Source organism: Prosopis cineraria, unplaced genomic scaffold, assembly GCF_029017545.1.
Source record: "Prosopis cineraria cultivar Desert tree isolate PC_DT_omini unplaced genomic scaffold, ASM2901754v1 PC1, whole genome shotgun sequence".
Classification (NCBI taxonomy): Eukaryota; Viridiplantae; Streptophyta; class Magnoliopsida; order Fabales; family Fabaceae; genus Prosopis; species Prosopis cineraria.
Genome location: NW_026555332.1, coordinates 4,048,755 through 4,064,868, shown reverse-complemented (window position 1 = coordinate 4,064,868; position 16,114 = coordinate 4,048,755). Strand labels below are relative to the sequence as shown.

General features: G+C 33.5%; 1 protein-coding gene across 2 annotated transcripts; it reads left to right on the top strand.

The window, feature by feature from the left end:
* The first annotated feature begins 1,628 nt into the window (after positions 1–1,628).
* LOC129304733 (uncharacterized) lies at positions 1,629–15,674 on the top strand. Of its 2 annotated transcripts, none has more exons than XM_054944501.1 (13): positions 1,629–1,823; positions 4,170–4,385; positions 4,459–4,611; positions 6,556–6,644; positions 7,279–7,387; positions 8,082–8,149; positions 9,320–9,397; positions 10,624–10,688; positions 12,422–12,488; positions 12,589–12,771; positions 13,462–13,518; positions 13,648–13,743; positions 15,417–15,674. In XM_054944501.1, the coding sequence occupies exons 1-13, from the start codon at positions 1,817–1,819 to the stop codon at positions 15,549–15,551; spliced, it is 1,323 nt and encodes a 440-aa protein (XP_054800476.1). In that variant the 5' UTR covers positions 1,629–1,816; the 3' UTR covers positions 15,552–15,674. The 2 variants fall into 2 exon arrangements, with proteins under 2 accessions (XP_054800476.1, XP_054800483.1); XM_054944508.1 differs by lacking the exon at positions 1,629–1,823 and adding an exon at positions 2,707–2,825.
* Positions 15,675–16,114: the final 440 nt, after the last annotated feature.

Genomic DNA, 16,114 nt, shown 5'->3' with positions numbered 1-16,114 from the left:
ATTTTAACAGTTGAAATTATTTTTACTTTTATCTATTGGACTGAACTAAAATTTCATAATTTTTAGAACTCATTAGTAATTATATCATATCTCTCATCCTTATTTGAAATTCGCCCTTTTATTTATGCATATGCGGACAAACTTGCAAAAATGAATGTAATTTGACTTGTCAATTATTCATTTGCACAAAAATTAAAAAAAGAGGATGCAAGACTTGGGAGGCTATTTTAAATTTTTAAAGTAAAAATGCATTTTTACACACTACAATGACATGAATGTAAATGGAGTGGTTTCTGTACATTTGTCTTGGAGAATGACAAAAAAAAAAAAAACAAAACTCCTAATATATGCAAATGACAGTTAAATATTAAAAAATGTGATAGTTATTATTTAATCTTTAGAGATTTACTTGACATTTTGATTTTTGATAACATGATATTTTTGCCCCATGATTATTATATGTTGAGAAATGCTTATTTTGGTTGGGTTATTGATTAAAATATAACAGAAAATAACTACTTCTTTATTATAAATTTATTTATCAATCAAGTGCAATTTTTTTGGCCAAATCAAGTGCTAAAACAAAAAATTAGTAACATTTTAGGAAATCACTATTTTGATTGGGTTATTAACTAATATAGAATAAAAAATGACTAAAAAAATATACCATTTTATCAAAATTCAAAATGTCCTAAAAACTAAATAATAATTATTATATAATATTTAATTGTCATTTGTATATTTGAAGAATACTTTATTATTGTTTTATCTTTTTTTTTGTTGAGAAAATGATAATAAAATCTCACTAAAATGTATAAATGACAATTAGATATATTAAAATGCTATAATTTCTCTAAAGTCTATATGTATCTTTTTAACATTAATAACTTTAAATTAAATGATTAAATTTTTTATTGTTTAAAATAAAAATAACAGGTCCAACTCCATTTTTTTAATCACAACTTTTATTTAAGTAATCATTATTTTTATTTTGTAAATCGCATTGATTAAAAAAAATCATAACTTTTCACATAAAATTTTTTTATGATTGATAAACAAGTTCTAAAAATAACTAGTCACAATCATAATTTTTATTTAGATAATCATCACTTTAATTTTATAAATTATAAAAATTGAACAAAAAATCATAGCTTTTCACATGAAATTTTTTTAATCATTGAAGTGCAAGTTTTGAAAAATATCAATCATCATTTTTGTTTAAGTAATCATAACATTTATTCTTTGAATCATAAAAAGTGAATAAAAAATCATAACTTTTTATGTGAAATTTCTTTTATTATTGAAGTCTAAATCTTGAAAATAACTAGTCCCAACTTTTATTTAAGCAATCATAATTTTTATTTTATGAATCACAAGAATTAAACAAAAAATCATAATTTTTTATATTAATCTGGTAAATTTTTTATTTTAAATAATAAATAATTTAATCATTTAATTTAGAATTACTAATATAAAAAAGTATTTAAAATTTATTTTTTTTAAATAAAATATTTTGAGGGACTTAATTTTTATTTATATATTTTTGATGAGATTTCACAGTCATTCTCTTTTTTGTTTTTCTCTCACCAGGGTAACAAAACAAATTTCTTCATAAAAAATGGCTGCAAAAGAAACCGAAGCAATGGAGGCAGCGTTAGTGCAAGAGCATCTGCGAAATCAAGTATATATGTAGCGTGAAGGATATTTCCTTCAGAGTCAGGGCAGAAAACTCAACCTGCGACAGCAAGTGCATTTGCCTACTCAAGTTCCGGCGCCACAACCTCCGCAGGGGCAACTTAAGCAATTTCTGTTGTATATGCCTGGTAATGTCTCTAATTATCTCTTCTTCTTTTTTTTTTTTTTCCTGTCTTATATGTTTTGTTTTTTCGGTTATATCTTGTCGCCCTGGTTCTAAATCATCCAGATCACTTGATCATGCCATTGATTGTTGCATATTAGATTTCCCGGTGTATGTGTTCGGATTTTAGCTATTTAGCTGGTGGGTTAACCGTTAACGAGTACTATCGATTTTTCCTTTGGTTTCTGAGCTGTTTAGGTGAGTAGTTTATACTGCTAAGCTTACTTTACATTGAACTGAATTCGGATGGAAAAAAGAAGAGAAAGAGTGAGGGGGCGGGGGGAAGAGAAATAGCACTTGAATTTTAGCACATAAAAATGCCGCCAAATACCTATTACGTATCGAGGAAAAAGAAGCTCCTTTGAGAACTCCATGAACAGAACACAAAAAGGATGCAGAAGATAATTTCTTTCACCTTTAGTCGTTTTGAGTCGAACATTCACCCGAATATTAGTTTGGCAAAGATTTTTATTTTCCTTATTTAGATTTTCTGCGTTTCATTCCAGCAATCCAATTGGAATGATGATAACGCGCTCTCTCCCATAATCTGTAATGTGTTATAAGTGTTCCAGTATTATTACTCCTGGACAGAAGTGAAGTGTTACTTTTTCCCGAAACGAATTATTGGGGGTGAAATGTACTTCTGTATCTTGCCTGTTATGCTATTATTGCATGATCGTTCATGATCTCAGCCAATCCTTTAAAGAGGTGGATGGAAACGGACTGGAGTGAACATCACTTATCTTTCCCTTTTGGATAGTATATCTGTTATCATCCATCATGCTGATAGTTTGTTTTAGGGAAAGCAACAAATATATCTGTTATCATTCATCATGCTGATAGTTTGTTTTAGGGAAAGTAAACGAATTGTGATTTGTACATCTCTGGCAACCCTATGGAATGACACGGCAAGGAGAGGGTTCTAGTAGAACTGTAACATCTTAGCTTGGATTTCGTTGCATTGCTGGTAAACTAACTAGAATTGTTATGATAAGATTTTATTGAAAATATCTTAATTATCCCTAGCTTATATCACGTTTGGATATGACAAAAATAAATATACCTTTCCAAGAAACACCTCATTCTGTTGGCTAGCTTCCCATATGATGTCATAATCCATTCATAATGGAGGGAATCAAATGATCGCCTTTGTTATTTCCACTCCATTCCAATCCCTTCTATTCATTTCTTTTTCCAATTTATGCTCTATTGATTGCTTCTCAATAAATTTCATTCTGTGGTGCCTTTTGTTTTTATCAGGGTAGTAATTGTATAGGATGGGAAAAAAATTAATTTTATGTTTCATGTGAATCTAGCTTGACTTTACCAAATATGCTTCTATTCCAGCCAATAGTAACCTAAGGCAAGATACCAAGGAGATAATGTTTCTATCCTTCTTTCTAGAGGACCTCTGATTTTCCCCCATCGTTTTTATGACCAATTTAGAATGAGTCTTATATATATATATATATGTATTATTCATTAAAATGTATAAAAGAAAAAAGACCAGAGTTTCCTGTTTGAGCAACTGACTCACCGATTAAATAGGGTTTTGCTAGTCAAAGCCCACCAGGCTTATAATAGGATATATAAAATCTCAGAGGTGCTAAAAGAAAAATGAAGTCTTTAGTTATTCTCATGCAAGAGCTTTCTATGAAGGCTAATTAGAGCTGAATACCCAGAGCATGAGAGTTGCTTTACAAAGTACTTTCCTTTTCTATGTTCATTTATAAAACAATCTAGGATCACTTTTGGCCGATTATCAGGGAGCAGTGTACAGAAATGTGGTTGCTCTTCTCAATATTGGAATTAATTTCCTTCTTTAAGTGCTTCTATTGTTTTTTATTTTTTTGGATAGTGGTGGGGTTTTCTTGATATCAAGTTATTTGCTTGATTAGTGGTGGTTCTCAGCCAGTATGCTAAATTTTAAAACCTCCGGCACCCTTCCCATTTTTAAGTGCTACACTTCATTTCACAGGTTGACACGTTGTTTAATTTGTATTTCACTCTTAGAAGCTATTTTCAAGTAAGGAATATCACTATAGCACTTTTTGATTGCTTCTTAAACTTTGATTGAAGAATTTCTTTGCTATTTGATTTGGGTTACAGTATGCTTATTTGTTAAGTGACACATTTTATAATCCCAGATTAAATTAGAAAACAGCATAGTTGTTTTAACAACTATTCATCTTTGCCTGTTGTAAAAAACAACTGTTTGCATGTTTTCTTAACATCTTGGCAAGAAACTATAATTTTGGAAGATATTTCCACTGTATTTAAGTAATTTGAAGAAAGGATGTTTGAGATGCAGGTGAAATGCAGAATCAGGATGCAAATCAGCTTCCTGAAGTGGATTCCTTGCCAGATGGGTTTGTTGAGAGCACTACAGAGCCTCTTGCCCCTCCAACTCCAAAACCTGAACAAGAGAAGCTGCTGAATAATTACAAGAGGAGTGATTCGTCAGATGTTGGCCTGCCTAATGACTCATCAAATGAGTTGGCAGTAGAAGAAAATCAAAACACTCATGGTAAGGAAGACTAATGAGCAACTCAGAACTCCTTTTATTCCTATATCTAAACTTCATACTTTTGGCGCATCAGATTGCTCAGTGGAGGTTCCTTGTGGTAGCTTGAAGCAGCAGGCAGAAAGTACACAGGTTACGCCTCCTGTGGGTGATTCTGATTCTGAGATTCCTCTATCCAGTTGCATTGAGGTGAAAGGTCAAGAAGGAGAATGTCAAAGTTCAGAAAGAGGTAAATATCATTTGCCTTAATGCTTATTCACATTTAAATAAATGTTATAACTACATGCTAATTGGGTTTTCCCATCATGGAAGATGCATGATAAGATCTTGATCTTGAATCGGGAAATTTCCGTATGATTTTCATATTAGATCATTCTTCATATAGTGCCAAGCATTCATCTATTGATGTTTTGAAGTCTAATCCATGGTGATTATGTTAAGTTTTATCTGTTGGCCCTCCGTGATTTTCTTTTCTTCATTTTCTCCTTGTAGACATTTAGGCATTAGTATACTGCTAGTGACGTGGGTTGCCTTATTGGTGGATATTTAATGATTATTTATAAATAAAAATGTTTGATTTTGTGATTTTTTGGCAAAAAGCCAATGCTTTTCTCTTTGTGCACTTAAGGATATTGAATTTGTGATGCATTATTGGCCTCGAATTTCATTCATTTAAATGACAAATTTCCTTCTTTATCTTTATTTATGGAATTTTTTCTCATAGGGAGGAAAGGGGGATGGGGGAGCATAAGTATTGTTTTTCAATAATTTATTGTTTTAAATGATGCATTTGTGATTGGCATTTTCTTTTCTTTAAGTGCTGCCTTTGTTACAATATAATAATATAGTTAGCTGGGGTTGTTGGTTAGAGAAGTGGTGACCATTGGACTAAGTAAGGTCTCCCTGGCATCAATATAAAGGGGTCCCTAGATCATTGTAAGGTTTATGTGGACTGATACAAGTATATTAAGATAACGGTTCCCCCTTTCCCTCATTGCAAGGATAAGTGGAATCTCTTATGTTTCAAAGATTTGTCTTTAGCACTCTATTTCATACAACAACAACAAGCCTTATTCCATAACGTGTAGCTATATAGATTGCACAATGTCTTCTGCTTGATCAGTAGCTAACTCTTTAGGTATATCATTTATGCAGAGATCCTCTTTGATAATTTCTTTGGATGTTTTTCCCCCTTCCTCTACATTCCTTTATAGGGCTAAAGGCCATCTACTTAACTCTCCTTACAAACATTTCTAGTGGTTTTCTTTGCATATATTCAAATCACCACAAAAGATTTTTTTACTATTTTATTCTTGATGAGTTCCCATGCCAACTTTTTCTCGTATATAATCATTATGAATCATGTCTTTTCTTGTTTGATCACACATCTATTTCAATATCACCATCCTTGCTACCCCAATTTTTTTGCTCTCGTTTTCCCTTTATCACCTAACATTCACTATCATATAGTCTCACTAGTCTTATAGCAGATCAATAGAACTTTCCTTTAAAAAAAATAGGTATTTTGCAGTCACAAACGACTCTTGATGCCTTCCTCTATTTTAACCCCTCATCTTGTATTATATGAATAACATTTCCATCAAGTGCATCGTCATTTTGTAACATCTCCACCCAGGACTCTATATTATAAAGTATACCTTTAGCAAAATGAAATCTTCATATTTGTTGGGGAGAACCATGGGTGAAATTGAGATTATATTGCCCTTTGATTTTTCTTTTTTGTGAATAATCCAAATTGTTGATGCTTGACCATTAAACAGTGGTACCCCTTTTTTGGGGACAAAGAATTTCTGTATTTAAAGCAAAATGAATTGAACATGATCTTAAATTATCAGTTGGATAACTGTAACAATTCGTTGACTGACATTTCTTATATTCCTTGTACTGGTAGATCTTGTACATTGCCATATATCTTCAAAATCTTTGGTATGATTTTGTAAACTGAAAGAATCTATTGATTTCCTTGTAGCATGTTTGTTTTTTGTGCTCTAATGGAATGAATCAGTTAGGCTCACACATGTCTACAAACCCATTCCAATGCATGCTAGCAGATCTCCATGATTTAGGTTTTAGTATTTATTCCTCTATCTGACAGTTCTATTTTGTGGGTCTGACATGGCTTTGTTGCCCTTATTGCTCGTTGCCGTTGCAGCTACTGGTGATCTTCTGGAAACAAAAGTTATGCCTCTTAAAGATTCACATTCATCAGAGATTGCTGATTCTTCAAAAACCAAAAAACCTGTTAGTGAACCAATTCTGTTGATTCCTAATCATTCATTCACACGCATCGACACATTAACAACCATCATATATTTTCTTTCCTCTATATCTTCTAAGTTATTACATCCGTCTGTATCAATGACTTTGTTGATTATTGGCTATGTAAACATTGATTGACTTCACTGTGATGCTTTATTATTGTTTCATGACTGCCATTCTTTCTTTTTACAACCCATGATTACTATGTGCTGATAGCTGGTGGTATTCTTTTTTAATGCATCCAGGAGCGGTAGTCCATGTATATTGAGAATGTATGCTCCATGAAAAAAATTAATGAAATCGAAACTTAGGGGATCCTTGAACTTTTAAGAATCCTGTTAGGCATAACAAATAATAGTAACAGGAAGTATTGAGTAACTTTTGCTTTATAATTTGTATAGGAAAGGAGCTTTAACAGTGAAACCCTAGAGAGTTGATCCTTTATATATGTCCAGTAATGCATAGAAAACTTAGTGAGGTTGTTGATGTAGATTACATGATGTCATTATACTCTATCAATGACCTACTTTTCAGATATATCATCCATCAATAGATCTCATTGGACTTCTTTTTGCATGTCACATTTGAGAGTGCTCAAAGGAACTTAATTTTTCAGGAACCTGCTGAAACAAAGCGGAAGAGCACAAAGCGTACATTTAAATCAGAAAAGGAGTTGTTGGAGTTTACACTTAAGTATCAACAAGTATTGGCAGAAAGAGATGCAGGTATGTCAAAAATGAATATCTTCAGCTTTTGATAATTATCTTTTCAGTGGTTGGGAAGTTTCTGATACAATTATTTGAGTTCTTAGTTTCTTCCATTATATCAGTCTGCATGAACAAGAAGGTAGGGTTAGGCAGTACTGTGTTCATGGAGAAGAAGGTTCAGATCATGCAGCGGTATCTGACCTTGTTTATTTTCTTCTCACTTATGTGTACATATGCACATAATTAAATAGTAAGAGTCCTTTGCAGATCAGATTATTTTCCTCCAAAAATAAAAACTGGTAATCTAAGCTAAACATTTTTGGATATTGTGGAGGATATTACTGCAAAAACAGTTAATAATAATTAAAAGATTAGGACTCTAAGCATTGCAGCTTTGGGGTGAAGATACTTGGAACAATCAAGTACTGCTGTTGTAATTGACAACTTGACGTTTTCTTCATTGTAGGTGCCATGATAGCAGCATAGTCTATTTGTTTTACTTCTATGTTTGCTTTCTCTCTCATATGCTAGTATTAAATCCCCCCCTTTTGGTATCCTTGTCCATTTATTTCTTTAAACTAATCATTTATTTGCTTTCTGGGGTAAGGGTATGTTTTAAAATTGTTTGTTAATAATCTGTAAGGTAAGATATGACCTATAACTATGTTGGGGCTTTATTTTGTCCATGAACTTTTTGCCTTTATATTTGTAGCTCTTGCTGTGCGAGATAAGCTTGAGTCACTGTGCAGGGAGCTACAGCGTCAAAATAAGATGCTCATGGTATGTCTTTGTAGTTCCAAAGCCTTCTATTGATTGTATAGTTTTCCAGGTGCAGTCGCTCCAGAATGCATATTGTGTCTTCTATTTGTGGTGCCTGTGGCCTCTCTATCTCCATGCCCCTCTTCAATATTCTAATTACATTAGCGACTTTCCCTTTCCAATCACACTTTTGTAATCATATATGCATCTTTTTGTGAGAAAACTTGTTAAGTTGATTTTTATGTGGCGAACACTGTTTAAAAGATTTCTTTATCACCCACCCATATTGGTGAAAACAAATATCTCTGTGGCAACATGGTTTGTCAGTAAATTAAATGAAACCTGTACTACTTGTGCCCATGTCTGCATTCTCTCTTAGCTTCTTTGTTCTTAATCACAGAAGGAATGCAACTTATGCAGCCTTGTTACTTTGCTCCAAAGCGAAGAATTATAAGCTTTTCTTGATAAATTTAGCTTGTCTTTGACTATTTCCAAATATCTATATAGCCTTATAATATATTTCTTTATGCTCTGTACTAAATCCTTTTCAGTGCAACATCAATTTGTCTAAATGTATACCAAGTTTATTATGGCATAAATGATACACGGATTTACTATTGTCCTTTTAGTCCATCCAGGTTTTGTTATTCGCATATAATAGAGTCATGTGATGACTTCAGGATTATCCTGCACTTAATGGTTGGTTTTACATTATTTTTCATTAGCATATTGATACTTGGGAACCCTGGTTTCGGGATCAATTATGCTTCAAGTTAGATGGGAGGAGGCAGACTGTGTTGCTTGAAACTAACTCTTTCATAAAGCGCTCTCTCTCTCTCTCTCTCTCTCTCTGTGCTTCCTTTGGGGATTTTCACAGGCTGGCCTACCCAATGTCCAGCCCCATGAACACTTTGTGCTACAAATTACAGCTTGTGGCCTAGCCTAATCTGGGATGAAAAACCATAACGGCCAGTTTCATTTTGATGGAGAAAGAACGATGAAGCAAGAAGAAATTATCAACGGATAGAAGGGACAATATTATATTAATCTGGGATTCCACCTCCCCTTTATGTTTTTTTACTTTAAAAGATTACCATGAAATGGTTTTATTGGAACCTGGTTCATCTAACTTAAGGCTTTACACCATGGCTTTCTTAATGGAAAGAATAAGTCTGCTTTGTTAATTTTCAGGAAGAATGCAAACGTGTGTCAACTGAGGGACAAAACTTGAGGTTGGACTTATCAGCCAAGTTCCAAGATGCAATCAGGGTTTGATCCTTGTCTCTTGTTTTTTCTTGAGAGTCTGGTAGTCTCAAGTAACATACATGTGGTATACTGGGCTTTCTACCATCCATTAAGTGGCATGTCAAATTTAGTGCAATTTGTTTCTATTTAATTTTTTTTTTAATCATATCTTACTTGAGAGAGGATTATTCTTATGCCCTCTCTGTGGGTCTCAGCTTTATTTGGGGGGGATCTCCTATCCTATGTTTTTGTATTTTTCTGAAATTGTTCTCTCATCTCATCAATAAATTCTATATTCTTTTTTTTACCACTAATAAGAATAACAATGCCATCCGTTCTAACCAAGAGGGCCTAAAGTTTGTGAAGCTACATCTTTTGACAGTTGCTTATACGTTCATTCTATCCATATCATGCCCTTCAGAATTATTTGCACTGTTCCGAATGCTTGATGGAGAAATGGATCTGAACATTGTGTATTCCCTTGTTTAAATTTTTTCAAGGGAGTATCTGTTTTCATGTTGCTGATATTTTGCATCCATTTTTTGTGAAAATCTACAAAATCAAAATTTCATCCATGTCAATGTCAATTTTTTTTAACCTGGAGGTTGCTTTTGAGAATTGCCCTTGGAATGTCAGGTTCACCGTGTTTCATAGGTTGCCTTACAGACTGTTAGATTCTCATCCTTTGTTGGTATTGGACAATCCTAAGAGGGTTTATTCTCCCAACCCTGGACTATTCTCTTCCTTTATATTAAAACAAAGTTAAAAATGCACCAGTCGAGAGGTGCCAAGCATATGGCAAGACAAAAAACTGTTTCATGCCAGAGATTTACAGAGTTATACATAATTCAAAGGTGGCTTACCTTGATGGCATGACAATTTAGCTAGGTAAGAGTGGCTCCTTTTTGTAGACTTGATGTCTCTAATGAGGGCTTTCAAAGAAGATGTATCTTTCAAACAAAAGCTCATAGCTACTGCAATACATATTTAAACGTGCTGAAAATAATCCTGATGTCACTATATCTTTTATTCTATTCAAATCCTTCAGTAATCCACTATTTTGGCATTGTTAGTCAGTTGGTGGAAAATGTGTTTCAACATTCAATGTTCATTTTATCTTAAATGAAACTTAAGTTCCTTTTATTCTGGGGAAGTTGGAATTTCAATCATTATTGGTCTGTCCCTTTTTATTTCTTTTTGGTAAGAATTGAGTTTAATTCTCTCCCAATGTTTTGCTTTCTTAATTGCAGGATGTGGGGATTAAGCTTGAAGAACAAAAGGATGAGTGCCTTTCTCAGCTAAAGGAGAATGAGATGTAAGACCTTGAATATTATGATTGTTATTGGTTGGGGAACTTGGGATTGCATGTCTTTTTCCATCAGTACCATTACTTTCTTTTCGCTTCTTCTTGCTACAATTTGAGATAGAATAAAATGTGTTTTAACTACTTCATTCCTACTTAGGACTTAGGGTGGATATTTTCCCTGTTAATGGATCTTAATGGGAATTTCCTTGAGTGGGGATCAGAATGGGAAGATTTCTCTCCTTTGTGGGGATGGGTGGTGGGGGAAGATTGTGTCAGATATTGGTAATCTACATCTGTGGTTAGGACTTGGTTATTTTCCCTGTTAATGGATCTTAATGGGAATTTCCTTGAGTGGGAATCAGAATGGGAAGATTTCTCCCCTTTGTGGGGATGGGTGGTGGGGGAAGATTTTGTGTCAGATATTGGTAATCTACATCTGTAATTAGTCTTGCATTGTCCACTTGGACTACGTTACTCTCTTATGTTATCAAGATTCATGAGAAACAAACTTGAACACTGATCATACAAACTTTATAATGTAAGCTTATTCCAGGTCTATTCTGCAGCAACTGGGTCTGTGGACTTTATTCCATGCATCATCCTAATTTTTTTCTCAGTCCACAAAACATGTGGTATAATGTGGAGCTGATACAATGGCATAGCTCTTTTTATTTTTTTCCTTTTTTCTTCTGTTCTGGTAATGATTGCATCTGTTTTCTGTTCGTTGCTTAGGAATGGCAAGTGGTCAGGTGCCCCAAGTCACTGATTAGCCCTTATCTATGCCCACTCAAGTTGTTAGTCTGCTCCAGAAGAGAAGTTAACACTTAAGACGAAAACTTCACCTGACAATTTGCTTAATTAAAATAATAATAACTATATTTAAATTGATTTCTCTTTGGTATAATTAGGTGTGTTATAAAATAGTTTTTACACTTCTTTGAACCTCATCGACATCAAATAAAAGAATATATTGCAAATAAGATTGTATAAAAGATTTCCCTTCCAATTTGTATTCTAATTTGTTTACTGGAACTGTATAAAAAATTAAATATAAAATAAGTGGCAGATAGCATTTGATAACATTGACAAATTTTGATTGTGGCTCCATCTTTAATTTGTCGTTCTCTGTTCATGTGTTCTTAATTAATCATCCTTTAATTTTTGTTACACTTCATATTTGATTATCTACAAAAGAACAATAAGGTCAAAAATATTGATTTATTTTGTGGTCCTATAGCAGTATTATTGATGCAAAACACACGAGATGGAAGAGAAGTATTATAGCAGTATTATTGATTATCTACACACGAGAGGGAAGAGAAGAGGGACGCAGAACTGATAGGGAAGGGGAGCAGAGGGAGAGAGACTCAGAGTTGAGAGAGAGAGAGCATTCACATATCTCAGAAATTCATTCATTTAACTCTAAGAACTCTCTTACATGTGCTGCATGGTGGCTTTTTATAGAAGCCACAATTGAGGTTTCCTTCCTATGAAGGAAACATAAAACAAAATAAAGTATAAGCTTGAGGTTTTCTTCCCTATAAGGAAACATTTACTTGCAGCTCATTTAATAAATGAAGTGATAAAATAGCCCACTTGCTAAATAGAGTAAAAAACAGAAAGTAATGAAATATAAAATTAGGATAGATTTCCTCTTATAGCAAGCTTCTTCAAAGTATATTAATTCTTATATTTCATCAATTATTGTTAGCATTATATATATATATATATTCTTTATTTAGGTTAAGAAACAAGTTGAAGGAGCTTGCTGATCAATATACGCTATCTGAACAGCAATATGACCAGAAGGTGAATTTTATCATGTGTGTGATTGACATTTTTGGTATAAGTCTATTTAAGAATTCTGCAACTGATATGTATTTCCATGATTGTGTATTCAAATCCACAGTTGAAGCAGAAGGCTTTGGAGCTTCAGATTGCTGATTTAAAAATTAAACAATATGAGGAAAAATTGGTTCAGGAAAAGTCTCAGATGAAAGTATATGCAGAACAAGTGTCTCAGCTACTGGCAACTGAGAAAAATTTGCGCTTGCAGCTCACTGCTGATGGAGAAAAATTCCAACAATTCCAGGTTAATTTGGTTCTTTTTCTTGTATCAGTGTGCAATTTCAATTAAAGCCACCGCAATCTTCTCACTGGTTGCATAAAGCTTTGCTTTGCTTTGCTTTAATGGCGCAATTTGCAACCCATTGACTTGAGAATTGAAAATAATTGTGTATTTTCTTTTATCCCCAGAAAAGAAAAAGTCATTAAGTGAGCCTTATATTGATGGGGGCTTTAGTTTGACATCCTTAAAGTCTAGTTTTTTTTATTAATTTAATTATTAAACCACTAAATATTCAACTAATTATGGGTTCATATACCTTTAATTATTTGTATTGACCTTTTATCCTCCAAGCAAACAATAATCCTTCCATAAACTGACTGAACCTCTCTCATTCTTCTTTTGCTTGAATTATACTTGTTAATTTGACTTTTTCATGCATGCTAGTGGCACTATGACTGATTTGGCCCTTCAACTTATTAGGTATAGGCATTATTCTATGGTAGGTTGTCTCTATAGCTTGGTATTTGCCAAATGCCTCTTTTGGAATGCTTTTGGGTTGCCCTTAGCTCATGGCCACTGGACATGATTTGAGACATTGATATCGACGCTTTTTGCTTTTATTATTCAGCTGTTTGACCCCATCTTGAATTACCTGATATATATGTAGTTTATGCCTGAATGTGACTTGTTCTTTATTATGCTTCGATTTTTCAGGAAGCATTGTTAAAGAGCAATGAGGTTTTTGAAACATTTAAACAAGAGATTGAGAAGGTACAGAATCATTTCTAAAAAAAAAGAAAAATTGATGTGTTCACAAGTCAAGTATGCTGATCCCGATGTAGTTTGCATGAATTTTATGCTAAAGTTTTCTGCCTTTGTTTTTTCCCTGGAAACATTCAGATGACAAAATCAATCAAGGAACTCAAAACGGAGAATCAATTCTTGAAGAGTAAAACTGAGAAGTCTGATGTTACTCTCATAGAGTTGGTTGATGAGGTATACGATGTTTTTACCCCATTTGCATGTTAGTTTTATATTCTGTACAATTTACCATTTAGCCTGCAAGGACAGCATTAGTATCCCCTGCTTCCTCAGGTGCGTTCAGGGTTCATGCTGCCTAATTGTAAACGTGATTTTTCATGCTTTACGAGCTGGGTTGCATTATCATGTGTAAATTCCTGTAACTTCGAATTTACTGATATTCTCACATATGAAGGCTTGTGAGCACCTTTCTAGGTTAGTTTTTCCGTATACATTAGGTGATGTCTGGTCATCCAACATTCCAACCTGAATACTTCGCTTACCCCTTAGAGCCTTAAAGCTGCTGATGGCATTTCCAAGTGAGCGATTTCCATATCCCCTACCTGGTAAACGGGTAACCATACCCTTTGTCATATTTTCAGACTCTGTTTTTTTAGTGCATAGCTATTCTAGATTTTTGTTTGGATGACCTACATAAGATGCCTATGCAGCTGATAATCCACAGCGGCCTTGTTTCTAATATACTTGGATCCATATCTGGCTGAGACCATGCTATATCATCGTTCGTGGTTCATGAAGTCATTATTGAGGACCACTTAGTAATACCACTTGTTTTGCGCTTGGAACATTGCCCTAGTGGTAAGGATGCTACGCCCCTAGTGGCAAAGATACTAGGTTGTGGGTTCGATCCTGTAAGGCTAGTTTAGCCCCCTTCCTTAAAAAAAGGAAGAAGAAAAAAAGGTTTTGAAGCTATAAGATGCCTAAGATATCTTCACTTTGCAATTTACTATCATGGACACCCCACTTCTCTGAATTTTCAACTTTGCCAACACTTCTATAGAATATTAATTATATAATTTATTAAACAATTCTACTTTGTCTAACCAAGTATTGATGTTAGATACCATACCTTATCCCTGGATATCCAAGTTACCTGGGAAAATAATGCCGGTATACTAAAATGTCCCTCGGTCTTGTTTGCCCTTTAGAATTGAGTTTCTGGGATGATTAATTTATGTTTTAGTTAGTTTTAAAATAGCGAATATCTGGTTCAAAAGCATAGTGTCAAGTTTCTGAATTCTGTGTAAGATTGAAGTGTTTTGGAAGACAGAAATATATGGATATGAGAGGTTAAACACCAATCCTTGTTGATAGTTTTTTTTTCTCATTTATCATTGGGTAAGCATGATTTGTGTAAGTTGTAGCTTTTTAAAAAAGCCATCATTTGTTTATATAAAGCTGTGACGAGCATCCACTTAAGTTTCTTTGAACTCTGTGCATCTTTTTCTAATTTGATGCTTTCATTCCTTAATGGACAGTTAGCATTTTGAAATTTGTCTTGTTTTTTCGTTCTTGATATTGTTAAGGGAGAGTGATAGTAAAGTCCCAAAAGAAGGAATAATGAAAATTAGATCCTTGACAAATTTTTTTGGAAAATATGTTATAAATATTGATTTAGAAAACTGTAAACAGGAATCTCAATTGCAAACTGAGAGTTACATTTAAAATTTGAATGTCTTATTTGCAATTGAAACTCTTGATTTGTAATTTGTCAGGGAGCTAACTATTATTAATTCTCTTTTTTGGATTTATATTGTCATTCTACCTATTGTTAATTTAATTTGTAATGCATTTTCAACATAATGATTATTTATTGTCATGAGACGTGAATTTTTTTCCTCGAGCAGCGTGAGTGCTTGAAGAAACATCTGGAGAAAACGAAAAATCAGAAAGAGAAGTTGGAATCATTATGCAGGTCCCTTCAGGCTGAGAGGAAGCAAAATTTGTCAGGGAGCAAGAGTGATAACTCAGTTCAGACATGAACAAGAGCTTATTAGAAACATGTCGATGAACTGTCTTCTTGAAGCTGTGTCTCAAATACTATTATCATGTATTTGCGGAATTCTGATCTTCTGATTCTTGCTTATATAGTGCAATTATTCTCAGGTTGCGCTTTCTTGTTTTTCTTGCCTTTTCTTCTGTTGATCCATCCCATTCCTAGTATTCTTCAATTCCAAAATATCTGGTTCAATTTTCTAGTTTTTTTTCCCCCTCAGAATATTTTTAAACTTTATGATATGATTATCTGTAAGGAACCTTCAGCATTGCTTTAGGAATTTGAGTACTCAACCTTTAATCACAGCTTTTATTCGGTTTACTAAAGCTAAGGGGTATTTTAGGAAGAGATTTCATTAAAACATGTAATTAATCTTTAAAACATGCAAAGGATATTCATACTAGTTGCTTTTAAAAATTGCAATAGGATGCTTGTATTTTACAATTTTGGTTGGAAGTGCATTTTTATAATCCAAGATCCTGTAAAATACTACGACTCTGCTTTACCGACCAAAGAAAATTGGAATCCTTGGAATGCTCGGGTCTTGTG